Source organism: Strix aluco, chromosome 4, assembly GCF_031877795.1.
Source record: "Strix aluco isolate bStrAlu1 chromosome 4, bStrAlu1.hap1, whole genome shotgun sequence".
Classification (NCBI taxonomy): domain Eukaryota; kingdom Metazoa; phylum Chordata; class Aves; order Strigiformes; family Strigidae; genus Strix; species Strix aluco.
Window position 1 is genome coordinate 54108127 of NC_133934.1, and position 16420 is coordinate 54124546.

A 16420-nucleotide genomic window follows, 5' to 3' on the forward strand; every position below is an offset into this window, starting at 1 on the left:
TTTGGTGACCGTGATTTAAAATCACCAGTTGCAGATGTGTTGAATAAATAACCACCCTTCACTTCCTAAGCATGACAATAAGGAGTCATAAAAACTCAAGGAAGGGAAGTAACCTCTACAATGGCCAAATGCCACATCTACATGAAATATCACCTGCTCCTTCGTCAGAATAATCCTCCGTGATGAGACTGCAGGGTGAAGACAAAAAAACCATACAGCCTGAATGCAGACAACCTCCCCACCCTGTGCGTAAAGGAAACCAGCTCCCCTGCTAATTTCTCTATTCAACCCTGTGTGTAATATCCTACATACAACACAAAGTGCTTTGAATGTCTTTGAGAGAGAGCAGAAGTGAAAAGGCAGCAATGGATGACAGCCACCTCTTGCAAAGCCACCACAGGCCACATGATGCTCAGTGCAACTCATATGTTTCATCCCCACTGCCTGCAGGTCTGCAGCACAATGTATGCATCTGGCAGCTGAGCAGTGGTGGGCTCAACTGAAATTTGGCATTAAGTGCAGGCCCCCTAGTCTCAGGAAAGGCAAGCGTGCCATGTTTTCAGGGGTGGCACAATCCTTCTGAAGGGCAAGGTGCTGCAGCTCTGATTGTACCTCCCTACAGCCATGCCAGCAACTGGCTCTGGCAGGAGGTGCTGACCCTGAGTGATGGTGCAGGGGTGTGCAAACGCGTGTGTGTGTGTGTGTGTGTGTGTGTGTGCACGCGTGCGTGCACATGTGTGAACTGAGCGAAGGAAAAAAATCTCCATGCGATGGTCAGGGACCCTGTTGACGCTGTGGAGGCGGTGCTGGCACCAGAGTGTGTGCACGGCCGGCAGAGCAACTGCTCTGTCAAGGGCAGGAGGAGGACGGGGGAGAAAATGAAGAGGTGCCAGTAACACACAGACACAAATAAGGAACATACGTGCAGTGCCAAGAGTCAGGTCAGTGGGGTGCAGATTAGTTGGCGAGACAGACCCATGTTCGCTGCATGCTTCCTCACAGCATGAGGAAGAGCTGGTGCCACAGGCAGGGGGAAATTGCAAAAGCCTTTCAAAGGCAATGCCGGACACAGCACTCTTGTTGCTGTCAGCCCAACTCCCTTCAAAAGCCACCCTGACCTTATTAAACCTACTGGTAGGAGAAAGTGCCCTTGCCAAATTAATTATGTGAGACCAAACTGGTGGCAGTAGGTACCTAGGAGCACAAGGCTGGAGAGGAGGGCTCTGCCAGGATGGCCCAGCATGACCAAAAGCATCACTTTATGCTCCAGTTACAGTGGAAGATCCTTCTGCCACCCTGCCTGGGACATCCTCCTGCTGCATGACTGGCAAGGAACCACCCCAGGCTGCCACCAAGCCTGCACTGTCTAGCAACGCTTGTGCAGCTCCCCTGAGTTCATAGGGTGCAGAGTTGGATCCTGGCTGCATGAACTGAATCAAAGTCATGGTCCACCAATAACATCTTAGGAGGGAAAAAGGAAAGAAAGATAAGGCCTATACATTCTATTAAGCTGGGCGATGTCTTGGTGCTGAAACAAGACATCATTTGCTGCATTATTTTCACTTTCTTGAAAACCACAGACTATAAACCAGGAGAGAGAAAACTATTCTGTAAAAAACCATTTCCTTATTTTTAGAGTCTAGTCAGAAATTATTTTCAGCCCCTTTTTTATTTTGCCTTTTCTCTTCCTTCTGTCCCCACGACTTCAGCACAATATCCTGCCACAACCAAAAGCTCAAGTGCCAAAATCCTGTGATGAAGGCTATTTCTTGGAAAATAGTTAGAACTAGGAGGCACCAAACTGCCCCAAGACACCATCTCTGCATGGGCACTGGGCAGCTTAAACACCTGGTGTTGAAGGGCACTCCTGCCTGCCTGTAGCAGCTACACATCTCACACAGAAAACCCAAAATACAGGCAACCCTGTTCAGAAAGGCAGCTGAAAGACTAGCAGAGAGCCCTGCATGCACTGAGCGCACAGGCTGAAGCCTCACCTCCCACGGCCCCTGGGCAGCCTGGTGCTTCAGCTGGATCTGCCAGTCCTCCGTGTTTGGTTCTGCACAGTGGTGCATGGTTAAAATGACGGGCCGGGTTAGCAGGGCTCCTGGTGGACCGCAGCTCACCACCGGTGTCAGCAGAGTTTGGCTGTCTTCTACAGGTGGCCTGACAAGGGGACAGAAAGATGGACATGTTAAGTGAGTTGAAAAAGTCAAAAAGGAACATTCAGGTACATGAAAATAAAAAAATCCTTCTCTTCAAATAAAGGACTGTGCAAGGAAAGAATGGGTGGGTTTGTTTTGTTTGTTTTTTTTTTTTTTCCCCACAAATCCCAAAATGTTTTTTTTTTTCCCCACTATCATTCATTTGTCAAAATTCAGGTTTAGGTGGCTGCTGCATTTGGCAGTTGTTTAGCAGCATACAAAAATGAACAGTGGCTCTTATAAGCACCACGTGTGAGAATTATTTACTGTCTGGACAGAGAAAATTGAGGAACAGAGAAAGAGAACAAACTAATGAGCATGTCTAAAACCTCGTAAGTGGTATACAGCACATCTGAGACGTGCAGTTTGAGTTCAGAGTCATCATAAAACCCACTGATACTCCATTTTACTTAAAAAGCATTCAGATCTACGAGAATGGCTATTGCAAATGTGCCCGTGGGGAGCAGGTGTCACTGGCAGCGGGGGAGAAAGGGCAAAGGGATGGTAAGAAATAGTGCAGAGGGCAAAACACACTCGCAAAGCCTGAGATTCCTACTGGTAATCCAGAGCTGTTGAGTTAAAAATATGGGTATTGTCCAGTGCGCTTGCTGCCAGTCACTAGGAATGGGTGTTATGGGAAATCATATAAATGTTTAGGATACATATACATTGTAGTTTGTAAATGACAGAGTGTGTGTGTGCACGTCTGTATGTGTAAACTATCCCAGACCAACTGCTGAGGAGCTTAAAAACAGAGGAAGCATGAGTGACTTTAACTATCCCGACATCTGGTGTATGACAAATACAGCTGAATGTGCCTCATCAACTGCCTTCCTAAATAATACAGAGGACAAATTCATGATCCAGAAACCAGCAAGTGGGAGATTAAAAGTGTTCAATGTGATCTGCACTTAAACTCCAGATCTGTCCATGGGACCTCCCATCCTCTGCTCTGGCTAAGGGTTCAATCCTTTGTTGCATTCACAAATGCTTGTATTTACATCTGTATTGGTTTTAGGGAAATTAGTTGAGACAACATTAAATACTGTTTATTTCTGCAAGTCTTTGCCTTTACCAAAAGAAAGAGCAAAACCAGTAGCTGTAATCTTAGATAACATTTCCAAGGAGGAGGTCAAATCGGGACAGAAGCTGTTTCGATATCCAATTTATTGCACCTATTCTGGAAAAGATAGGCCCAGAGGCATATCCTAATTTTGTCCACCTTAATTCTCCCTGAATATTCCATTAATCTCACAGAAAATGAAAGACAAACTTTTGAGAAATCCTTTTTCAAAGTGGGACAAAGCACTTTTGAAAAGTATCTCTTGTTGCTACAAATGTTGAGGGAGGTTTTTATAACATTTGAGAAAAAAAAAGGTTCGTCATGGAAAAATTTAAATCTATGCAAATCAGTAAATCCAGATGATATGCATCTGTGGAAATTAACTGATGAGTTTACTAAATGACTTAACAATTGTTTCTGAAAAGCCGTGGACTGGAAATAAACAGCTGTGATATAGCTGCCTTTCAAAAAAGATGTAAAGTATAACAATCTGGACAGCTATCATGTATTATGCCGGTTATTTTAGCCTAACAAACAGTACACAAAAGAAATTAAACACTAGCAGATAGAGTACTTAGTCCAGCTCCTCTGGCATGCGGTAGGGATCTCTGGATTCACATTGTGAAGATCAGGGATCACTCTCTTGCAAGACTGAACTGAATAAATAATTGGGCAGTTTTTAACTAAAATATTGCTTATTCTTCAGACTCATTTACTTCAGGTTTTTTTCATAAGAAACAACAAGAAGCTTAAAAAACACTCACAGTGTGGTGGTTTTTAATGGTCATCTACCTTGTGCATTAACGGATATTTGAACACTCTCCTACAGTTTAATTCAAGAAATTTCAAAAAACATAATGTCCTATGAGAAAGATCTTTCAAAATTACAATATTTGTCTGGAAAGCTACAAATATGACAAGATATAGATTTTATCATCTGGTTAACCTAACTTCATCTAAAAGACTACTGACCCATGAAGAAGCAAGGAAAAAAAATACAAGTTATCATAGTTTTTTGGACTGAATTAGAAAACCAGCAGTCAAAAAGAATACAGGAGGGAATATATCATGATTGCCATAAAATAATTCATGCAGTGCCTTTTAGGTGAAAAATGAGTTAAAATCAGCAAGAATCTGAGCACTGATGCATACAGTTAAAAAAAGCCAAAAGGTCATTAAAATAATATGGTACTGATAAATCATACAGCCTAAAGTTGTCTCAAAGTAAAATGAAGTTTAGTCACTGCTCCATGACAAAATTTTGTTAGCTGTTAAATTTTAGGACTCTGATGGAGGGCATGATTCTGTGCCGCAACATTTTATGTCCGATTAACACAAGTATAAAAAAGGATGCAGAACATGAAATTGGGAGGCACTCCAGGCTGCACAGTCAGCAAGTGAGATGGGAAGCAGATATAACTATACAAAGGACATGCAAAAAATAGCAAGGCTTAGTATTTTTTCCCCAAGTTGGCAAACAGCACCTTTGTTACCAGACTTACGAGATTTATTGCCAAGTGGATGAGATATGCACGCTCCTGATCTGACTGTTTATGACACAGGACACTCTGATGAGTGAAGAGCAGAAAAACAGGCCAGTTGCAGGGGTGCTTGACTTTGCAGTCCCAAATTGCCAACCAGACATGCACCTGAGTCTGGCACCCCAAAGTTACTGAACGCTGTCGGTCCCAGTGACTTTCCACCATCCACCTTGTGCAGATAAAGCTTTAAAAACTGGGATATAATGAGTTGAAGAGAAGTTCTTGAGTGGTGTGAAACAGGGCTCAGTGTCACTGTATAGGTGAAATCCCAGCTCTATTGAAGTCCATACTAAACTTCTCTCTGACCACTGTGAGGCCAGGATTTTTACTCACATTGTAGAAGACAATGCAAATAGCAACACAATCATTAAATTTACAAACAGTTAATAAGGAATTATTGCAAGTAACAATGAGAACCAGAAAATAATGCAAAAAATTCAGAGAGGGTAAAAATATGGGTAGGAAAAAAAGTTCTATTAATTGTATAGCAGTTCACGCTGCTGGAGCAAAACAAGTTCCAAATATAGTTATTTAGTAGCAAAGAAAGCAATAAAAGTGAAAAAGATCTCAGGTGAGCTCACTCACTGGAGACGCAGCTAGCTTCAACTTGTGATACAGTGGCAAAAAGCAAATCTGATTTATGGGGCTGTATGGGACAAAGCATGTCAGAGCACGCTGAGGTGATATTCCCCTCCCTATCCAGTTCTAAAGTGACTGCAGCTATCAGGGTGTTTAGGGACCACAGTGTAATCTCGGAAATAAACACCTGAAACCCAGAGGAATGAGGCTAAACCATGCAATGGCAAGTACAGCAGAGAGGTACCTTATGACAACTGACAGGAAAAAGGAACAAAAATCTCTTGACATATCTTTTCTTATTTCTCACTGCTTCCAATTTCCATTTTAAAACAAAAGGATTATGCCTTACTATAGCTAATGAGAACAGAAACAGATGCAGTAGACAAGATATATTATACAAGAGGTATTAATCTTTCTGCTTCAAGGCATAAACCCAACACTCATTGATGGAATTAGTAAACAACAAATTCCCCTGAAGACAAGTTATTGTGTAGTCATTCATTACAAGCAATTTTCTTCCTTCTCCTGGAGCAGGTGATGCAGCACCAGCAAAGCCAGGATCTTGGCCTACACAAGTGCCTGTTGTGAGTGAGTATTGTGGTTTCTGTGTTACAGATCGGAGGAGATACAGCACAAACACAGGCACAGAACAGCACACAGAGCAAGGGAGTTATCTCCTCTAAAGCAAAAAGATCTGTGAGCAGACATCTTCAAAACTATGGGTCAGAACCTACTTTTAGGCTGTTATCCAAAAAAGAACCCCAAATCCCCAAAAACCCATCCACATGTGCTTCACTTTAGGCTTCCAGCAGTCTTGGGACAACTTATTAGATGAGACAGGGCATTCAGCTGTGTGACTCCAAAGTCACTTGATGCAGGCAAAAGAGATGGTTTTGTTTTGCAAAGATCTGACTGAGACTAAAATTGAATGCCCTGTTTAGCATTGCTTTTGAAAGGCACTAACAGTAACTGAAAGGTCTCCAGATATTTTTAGATGTTGACCCATCCCACACCCCTTATCAGGAACAATCAACTTTTATTTAAAAGCAAAATTTTATTCATTATATCTGGTCCCTTCACAATCAAATTTGCGTTTTTAATGGGATTACTCATTCGAAACTGTCTCCCTGTAATAAGACAGACCATATTAATTAAGGTAGCTGTCACACAGCAGGTGTGAGCACAACTAGGGAAATCTCTGCTCCTCAGTGGGCCTACATTGTGTTCCCTGGCACTGTGAGTAGATGTTACAGGCAATCACAGCAGCTCAGGAAGCACAGGACAGAGCAGGGAGAGAGGAATGGCTAGCTCATAGCAACAGATGGCAACCCTTCTACACAGCTTAGCCAAGAGTCAGAGGGAAGACATTTTATTTCTCCTTTCATTACTGGGGCTTTATTTTTAATACGTGTTCTTTCTTAAATTTCAAACTTAACATTCTTGACTGACCCTGGTTCTTCTGCCAGTCTATCTTTAGAAGAAAAATGATCTGAAAAGTTTTCCTTCCCTCTTCCTCATGCTCTGGTCTTTTTTATTCTGAATTTTTCAATTATGGTGACTGGCACCTCATGAAATTGTCTACTGGAGTTGCAAAGTAATTTTGTTTATGCAACTGAGATGCAGAAGGAAGGTGGAAAAATGAGATGCGGAAGACTTCAATTTCTTTTATTTCACATCACTAAGTTTTGAGTTTACTGGTGAAAAAGGCAACATTGCTCCTTGGATCAAAACTCATTGATCAGCTGCGTGACTTTAATATAAAGTCTACACATACACTACGAAGCCACTGATCCAAATCCTGACAAGGCTCACCCCACCCTTCTCTCTTTTAAGGTAGCTAATTTGGAAGTTGCACAATTTATATGTGTCTTCCATCAAGATTTTCAGGAAATCTGCTGGCTCTGTTCTTCAGGGTTGTCACATTTTGTGGGCACAGCAACATCCACTCTCATTTGCATACTCTCCTGGGTGATGGATTACACAGGAGTGTCCTTCACTGTGCCATATTTAGTGCAGTTCTTGCTTCTAATTTGAGTATGCAAGAGTAGCTCCACGTAAAGCTGTGCAAGCTCGGCAGGGGTTCACGCAGGAACACAGGAACTGCCATACAAGATCAAACCAGTGGTCCATCAAGACCCAGACCTTGTCTAGCACTGACCAGTGCCAGATGTTTCCGAAGGAAGCACACAGCTCCACTAATTTAGCTCACAGCTAAATTTGTTTTTTAACCCGAGGCAGTCAAGAAAATCCAGAAGGATGGGGGTTTATACTCATGCTATTTAATCCTTAGTCGTGTAAGACTTAGGCTCTCACAGATGCTCATGGGAACAGGCTCTTGCCAGGTACTGGTCACAGCAATGTGTTTATTTTACAGGTGAAACCACAGCTCAAGAAGGGACCCCTTCTTGCAAATCTCAAAGTCCATGATACTTCCCCAGACTAAGGAAGAGAGCATCTGATCACCACTGAAAAAGCCAATGAGCTTCAAGACAGAAACCTGTCTGATAGCAGCTGTGAAATAGTCTCCTAGGCATGTCATTTTTTCAGTTATATATATACACACATGTATACATATACATGTACAAACACACAGACATATATATACACAGATATCCTTTCCTCCACTGTAGCCGCTTCATAAAGCACATGGACCTTTCCATGAGGTCAACACACCAGCCAGGGATCAGAGGCTGGTAGCTGCTTGCCATCCATCCTGCCCCAAATGACTGCCAGAGTGAGGATGAGCTTGCAGTGCAGGAGCAGGAAAAACAGCCTGCTGGAGTATTAGTCTAGGAAAAGAGAAAACCCACTGTGCCACAAGCATGCTAACACACTTAGAGAAAACAACTGCCTCCAAGTGGTGTTTATTGAAAGCCATCAGAACCCCAATTCATCACAGAAGGATAATGCTTTTAGGGTGACCCTCCTGCTCTCACATGCTTTGATGGATATGAAATGGAATAAATTGTGTCTCAGAAAGCTCTCCTAGCCAATCTGCAAGGCAACATAAAGAGTGATATTACTGGGTTATGAAGTCTCTCAAATGTCTCTACTACAGGTTTCAGAGACTAACCGGGCAAATGTATTAGGAAAACAAAGGAAGGAAAAGAAAAGGGGAATTTGCAGGACTCTGAGGGATAACAGATTTCCTGTTTCAGCTTGACTGTTCAGAACTTGTTTCATATTCTTACAAAGTGTGAGCTAAATCTTAAGTTGCTGGAGATACCTCAGCTGTGATGGTACACCTCTCTTTTGCTGCACTGGTTCTATTTAGGGTAGTGCTATGGTGACCACATTCTCACCTCAGTGGTGGTTGTATATCAAGAAAAAGAGTCTGCCTTCATTTCTGATTATAACACCCATTTTATAGTTTCCTATATGTCCCCTTCCAAACTACATCAACACATGACAGAACTTTTCAACCCATATACATTTACACAGTGCTCACAAAAATAAATATAGGGTCTCATGGGGTTTATTGAACACACTCCAGTTTACCGCTTGGCCACAAAAGCAAATGTCTGCAGACAGACCTTACTGTGGACTATCACTCTCTGCTGGAGTGCTGTAAGACTGCAGCAGCAGATTTAAAAAATAATTACACCGCACACTAACTTGTGGTACCCATATGACTCCAATTATATGAAGCAACATCTGTGGCCCATGCAGTCAGAAAAAGAGGCTTTGACTGAGCTGCAGCTCTGCTACAGCAAGTGAAGTGTCTGGTAACACAGTCCTGCAGCAGGACACCATTACAGCTGGGTGCTGGGTGCCACCGACCCCGTTCTGCACCTGGGGACCTGGGGAAAAAAGGCACGTAACAGGGGAGAATGTTACAGTCATGCAGTGTTTTAAGCCCTTTTCAGTGAATATTCAGTTCCAAGTGATCTAGACAACACTCAACAAGCTCCATTTTAAATGTCCTAGAAGTGGTTGGTTTCCATGAGCATGAAGAGCCTGGCAAGCTGGAGTGGGGCTGAAAAACTGCCATAATCAAATGTGTGCCCAGAAAGCAATTACCACCATGACAGGATGAGCTCTGCTGCCCCATGGCCAAGGCAGCCCGTTCTCTGCTCTCCTCTCCTAGAGAAAGAAATAACTTCTCAAAGTCTTCATTGCAAGTGAAGATTCACACCTTTCCCTTCACTTCTGCAAGTGTACTTCAGCATACTTGCTCAGTCTGGCAGACGACACAGCTCCAACCATGCTTTTCCCAATACAGGTTAACTTATCCTTCTACCCCCCGTGAGACCTGCTGAGTAACAGCTATCACAAAACATGCAGAGGAGACTTTATGACCCTTGAAGAACATAAATCAGACTAGCATGTGACATTGGTTGTCCACAGCTGCATGAATAAGGAGAGAGGGTTTCCCTCTATGACTGGCTGGAAAGAAAATAATTGCACATATAGCTCCTCCTAGGAATGAAATAAAAATTTTTTGGAAGAATTGGATTTTTTAAAAAGAGAGATTTGGAGGCAAGTTGAATAACAGGGGATGCACTCTGATTTTGTTTTTTTTTCCTTCTGCAGGGGAGTCCTTTTTCAGTGCTGTTTGCAATTGTCTTTAAAACATAGCCAAAAGTAATAGGTATACAATCAATACTAGATATGAACAGAGGGACTTTTTCTGTAGCTGCAATTAGCTACTTTCAAAGAGTAGGCCATGAATAATGTATGCAAAAGAGTATGTGTGTGGGTTACTTATTTTTTCTTTAAGCAGATTATTTTAGCATGGGTGAAAGACTACCAAGCTGAAGAATAGTGTTCAATATCATGCAGTGTATAAACAGCTGTGGCTTAGCACATAGTAAAAGCCATTAAGGGGCTGAGCCAAAAAATGTATCTAGCTATGAGGAGGGGAAAGAGGCAAAGTACCGTGTAATGATTGCTTAGATTCACATTTGCCATTCAGCCTTTGTGCACGAGTCCATTCTGCAGACAAAGATCTCGCCTTTCTCTTCATTAGGTTTTCCTAAACTGCTTCAAACAGCATCTTGGCCTTTTCAGAATCTCTTTTTTTATGCCAAAGGTGCCAGATCACTCAGTAGACATTAAGATCTAGAATATGAACTGGCCACATATGCAGATAATAGGTGAGAACAACAGGAATCGCCTCAACATTGGCTCTGGGTGGCCCTTGGCATAGAGTGCCTGGGGCTAAGCAGGACAACTACATGCTTCCTTCCACCTTGGAGCAAGGAGGGGTGGAGGACATCAAAAGCTTTGGCTTCATCCTCTTCACTGCATGAACTAGCCAAGACCCTGAAGGGTGAAATAAAAATTCACCTTCACTATAACAGGAGAGGAGATTCTCCAAGCCAGATGCTAAGGCACCTCAGCTTGTCCGCCAGCTGAGCCCTTCTGTCACCTTGCTCCTCCTCTCCCTTGACATCTACAGCACGGGTCGTTATAAAAAGGTAACCTCATACCTTCTCTCCTGCACCAAACTCATGCTGGCACATTTCCCTTGCTTCTGGCTATGATTCAGTATCCCCCTAGCCTGAGGGCTTGCTGCAGAGTGCAACTCTTGGTTAGAAAAGCAAAAGTCTGAGCTGGTTTTGTGGCAAAGTTTATCTTCAGCTTTGCTCGCGTTACTCTAAGTCAGCAAATAGCTTCAACGCAGTAGGCTTTGTCTAAGCATATTACTACAGGTCTTTAAGTTACTACATTTGTCCCCTCTGTTAATGCACAAGCCAATAAAGGCAGTCTTTTACCTCATGTTCTCCTTCCTGTGAACTGTCACATACATTTCATAGACTCTCCCTTGTGGAACGGCCCCCGCTGGGATCAGCAAGCTTACTCCTGCAGAACAGAAGAGACAAAAGATAAAATGAAGGAAAGAGAGGCAAGTGGGCCTGTGAAGAAGAGTGACAAGAGAGGCAGAAGATGAAGACTGCAATGCCACATTTTCACTCAACCTAACCAGCAGACTCTACATGACCTCAGCAACTCGGGAGAAAAAGTATTTACTATAACCCGGGCATCTCCGGCAGTCAGCTGGCCTGTTCGTATTCCTTCTGTGTGTCGGCACTGAAATGCAGGAGTGGAGAAGAGGGTTTTCTTCCCTTTTATTTTATTTAAAGAGCAGACAGATGGTTACACTGCTGCTTACCTTGTAAAATGATGGAAAAACGAACAACTCTGACTAAAATATCCAACAGCTGTAATGGGACATGTCTCCCTAGGCAATTCTTACTTAATTAAAATCAGGAAAGAAAGGCAGTGGAGCACTGTCCCAGGAAGCAACAAGAACTAGTTGTTTCCTGAAAGATGGCTTCTGTGACTGGCATCCTGTCTTTTAATGCACTCAGCTTCTAATTAGACTACCAGGGAGGCAAAATTGGGCTTCTTGATATTTTGAATGTGCCTAGTCCTGTAAAGTGGCTCAAAATTCGAGTATCCAACCTTGAAAAAAATGCAGGCAAATATGCTCAATGTCCTTTTCAGTGGTGATTAGCTGCACACTTGGTTACAAAACATTGTTCTTACAGCACTGCCATTTCAGAAATGTCCTGTCATTACACGACAAACACAGCACACAAACCAGCTATTGCACTCTGCTGGGACACGTCTCAGCCAGCTGCCTTTGCAGATGTGGATTAACTGGAAATCAGTGGCTAGGATTTTAATACAGTTATTAATACATAGCTGAAAACAAACCTAGAGGCAGATTATTTACATATATGCATATGCACAAGACAGGCCTTGTAGAAACCTTGCAAGGCCCTGTCTCTTTTCTTTAGCATACTTGCTTTGGTCACACTGGGTACCTCCCATGTGTTGATGTGGGGGATTAGCTAGGAAAGCATTTTCCATGAACGCCTTCTGACACTTGTGTCTTTACAGGCCTCACCTGCACATGTTCTCAGCTGTAACAGGTCAGGCATAGTGTAAATGAAGGGCTTTGATCTAGGAGAATATACATACATCTAGAAGCAGCACGGAGGCATACACAGTCATGGTAGACAGATTGGTATATTTTACAAAACTTATTTTAATCATTTTGAAGAGATTACAGCAATAAATAACTTTTTTTTTCCTTTACAAATTGTTATATGTGAATTAAATGTGACTAGTAGACTTTGCTGACAATGTGCACCACCATGGCATAAGAAACTTGAGTATTAATATCTACCTTCAGCTGCTACTTAGAGAATCGTGAAAGCCAGGATTGTATAGCATGAATTTTCAACATTGCTCAGCAGTCAGCACCACATTTATTTAAGTAGTTCAGCTTTCACTTAAACTTAATAGCTATTTTTGCCCCCTGTTCCACAGTAGCTAATAAAGGAGGGCTACTGCTCACCAACCACTTTTGGCTGCTTCCTGGGCAGTGTGGGGCTGCATCCGGGAAGGACCAAATCACCTAGGTCCCAGGCCACTTAGGCATTTTGCTTTCTTCATAACATCAACAAACGAGAAAAGATCCAGCAAAGGAGTGGGAGACAAGGGTAGGCACTATCTCCTTGGGCAGGGCATTGTGCTGTAAAATGGCCAAGAGCTAACCACATAATGTAAAGGAGGAAGACAAAAATGCTGTGAAACCTTGAGCTATCATGTCAGGTTATTGTGAGCTCGTCTCACATGTACTGTGGTCCTAGCTGGATGCAGAGCTCCAGAGAAACTGGGCAGGGGGACTCCTGACCACTGTATAGCCTGCATATTCCCCACATACAGTGTTTTATGTATTTGACTAGACCTCAGTTTAGGTGTTAATGTTGCTCTTCATTAGCATGCCAAACCCATGGGAAACATCTAGGTGCTGCACTTCCTTTGAATGTCAACACTTTGTTTAGGAACCAAACAGCACTATGGCTCACCTAAAAAATCTGTCTGTGAGACCTGAGCAATCCCAAGGCTGCCCAGGAGCTCCCTGGATGCTCTGAAACTGTCTCCCTGTGCCTGGGTGGCTTGAAGGGGGCCTGGCAGCCTGGCCTTGTACTGTACGAGAAAGGCTGAGTAGCACTTTGCAATTACATCAAAAGGCATTCACTGCTCAGTCCGCCTCTTTCCTAATTGTAAAACAAGTCAACAATATGTATAACAAGGAGAAAAGTACAGAAAAGACACTCTTGGGCCTTATTTTCCTTGGGTATGTAACGTGTGTAGGAAAAAAGCCTTCCAAAAATTAGTATTCTGCTGTCCTACTTCAATACCACACAGTCTGCTATGAATTGGAAGTGGAACAACCGATTTGTTTTTTAATTAATTTGTCCTTTTTATGTGTGATGACAAGATTGAGGTTTTCTGGCTTGCAGTCCCTTTTCTAGAGCTGCATGAAAGGAAAAGGTCAAGGATGCTGAATCTCATTTCACACAGGGAACTGCTGAAACCTCGCATGTCTCAGAGAGTGGCTAAGAGCCCTGCAATATTCTTCTAAAAAGGTGGCCAGGACTTTGTGAAAAGAATACCTGAAGTACCTGGGTAGATCTGAATGTGGGGAAAAATACATCTGTTTGTTCTGAACAAAGAAAAGGCAGAGTCCCAGGAGTGACCCTGCTTTTTCCTGCATAAAAGCAAGCTAACTCCACTTGAAAATACAAAACAACTGAGCCTTTAAGCCAACATGTCTAGCACTTACCTGAATTGGGAATTACTAGGTGACCTCCTAAAGAGTTGAAGGTCCCAAATGCAGTGCAGGATGGGTCTGTTTGCCGAGCAAGGCTCTGGTTTTTCATGTTCAAGTTCTCATTCTCCAGCAGAGACTGTGTAATCTGTGGGGACAGCTTGGAGGAGAAGTCAGAGAGGTCATCCTGGGGAGTGACTGCACCAGAGGTGTTATAAACCTTGATTTTCAGGTTGGGCAGCGGGTCCAGGATTGGAGAATTGGTCATTGGGATTTTATCAGAGACATCATGCAAGGCGTAAACAGGACCCCTGTACATGGCTGCAGCAGAAGTGAGGTCTGGTGGTACCGCCAGGAGGTCTGCATTGGAGATGAGAAGGAAGAACCACATTACTTCTCTGTTCTGATGACTTTCTTCCGGGTAACAATTCGGGTTTGCATTCTGCATTTTGCATTTCATACCAAAGGTTAAGATACACAAAGTCCTTGCAGATTGACCTTGGTCTCCTTTTCCATGCATCTCTCCAGCAAACTCCCAGGGCTTGTGTTGTCCCAGCTGCTATGGAATTTAATTGTCACACAAAATTACAGCACGTTTCTGGTCTAAGGATTTTTCACTGGGATTATTTTTCCAGGCTGCACTCAGATTTCCAGTATGACATGCTTAGCTTCAGGGCAAGAGGTTTTCCATACTGAGCAGATCTAGTTTTATTAACTAGTACCTGCCTCCCTAAATGCGAAGTGGGAATCATTAACCAATTTATCTAACTGGCCTAACAACAACATTCCTGAAATAAAAGACAAAACAAACCTACAAAGTCATTGTGTCCACGACTCCCTGCAATGGGGGATTAGTACCTGCATCACACTTTCTGCAGATTTGTTTTAAAAGTATCCCCAGCAAAGAAAATGACACTTCTGCTAACCTTCCACATGACAACTCTCTTGTCATCTTAACTCTTACTTTGATTTATTCTTTTTGCACACATATCGGGAAAAAGGAGGAACTCTACAGCCTAAATATGGGTCTTGGAAAAGCCAGAACTAACTTCAGAGTGTTTTTTTTCTGGCCAATGAAGTGTGGAAATAATCAAGTTGTTATGCACCAGTGTCAAAAATACTCATTATTAAGTGATGTTCTACCGCAAGTTCTTCTTCTACATTGTCTATTGAAAGCACAGTACTTCTTAAACTACTATTTATGCCTGTGAAAGACAGGGCACAGTAAAAAAGGCTATTAGTGAAACAAAGGGGAGGAAGATGTGGTAGAATTACTGTACTGTAATATCACTCCTGTGATTAGTCCTGCCTCCATTGTTTCTGTCAGAGTTTTGCCTTTGATTTAAATTTGAGCTGGATCTGTATTTCCATAAATGTCTCTGTGTTTCACTCTCGCATTCATGCCCTCTCTTCATAAGTTAAATTCCTCTGCTTTATGCTCTTGAGCACATCTGAAAAACGCCAACGTGGGTTTTGAGCACTTGACCACCAGAAACAAATGGATATAATCTTTCTCCTTTTTATGAAGTGCCAACAAGCATCCAGCGAATATCATTCATGCAGCCCAAGAGACCATAACCTTATAACATCTCCCTGAATTGGTCAACATGGAGTGAAATGACAACTAACCTTGCCTTGCAGCCTTGATGTTAACAGGCTGAAATCCCCCATTTAGCGCCGAGGAGTCGATAATATCTGACTCAAAGTCACGGTGGTTCTTGCGATAGACAAACAGGGCCACAACCACGGAAATAGCCAGGCACACGATCACTGCTATGACAATCCCGACGTAGAGAGCAACATCATCCGAGTCAGGAGCAGCTAGAAGGAGAGAGGCCAGGAACCTTGAAGAAATGTGCTCCCCACAGGGATGTTCAAGAAAACACATTCTTATTATTCTCGTTTCCTGCAGATATTTACTACCTTTTTTATAGGTTAATTTAAAATCCATTTCCAAAGCTATATAACAGGTCTATGCCCTTTTGATGGAAAATGATCTTTGATTTCTCTCTAACTTCTAACTCTTTCCTATCTGCTTACTCATCTATCCAGTACCCAGGCTCTGAAGTACTAAGCACAACACATGTTGCAGACTCAGTCTCATGAAGCAAATTCACCCTATGAAATAAAATAGTATGTCTTAGTGACATAGTGTCATAATATTGGTATTTAGTGGTTTCATCTGGTAACAAAAAAAATGTTGTGGGTTTTTAAACTTCAGAAGCCTTAATTTTTAATTAAAAAAAAGTAAAAAGCCCCCAAAAGTGCATTTCTATGGAATACCTGGAATATCAGGGTGTATCTTTGAGTTTCCTTTTTCTTAACTATAATGTGTCAAGCCATTTTTCCATTTAAGAAAAATAAACTAGCAAAGCAGAAAATCAAACATTGAATTCTCGTCACTGGCATTAACACGTATGTATTTGGATAAAAGCCGAAGCAAGCACAAGAAATAATGTGGTAATTT

The 16420-nt window shown here is 42.4% G+C and overlaps 1 protein-coding gene across 2 annotated transcripts in view; it reads right to left on the bottom strand.

Moving 5' to 3' along the window:
* Positions 1 to 16420, bottom strand: part of UNC5C (unc-5 netrin receptor C) — a 267281-nt gene that overhangs the window by 19833 nt on the left and 231028 nt on the right. For both annotated transcript variants that reach the window (XM_074823136.1, XM_074823135.1), the window contains 4 exons: positions 15583 to 15774; positions 13969 to 14313; positions 11102 to 11189; positions 1995 to 2163 (listed from right to left, as the gene is read on the bottom strand). In XM_074823136.1, coding sequence (XP_074679237.1) covers positions 1995 to 2163; positions 11102 to 11189; positions 13969 to 14313; positions 15583 to 15774 — 794 coding nt within the window. The remainder of the gene's footprint in view (positions 1 to 1994; positions 2164 to 11101; positions 11190 to 13968; positions 14314 to 15582; positions 15775 to 16420) is intronic.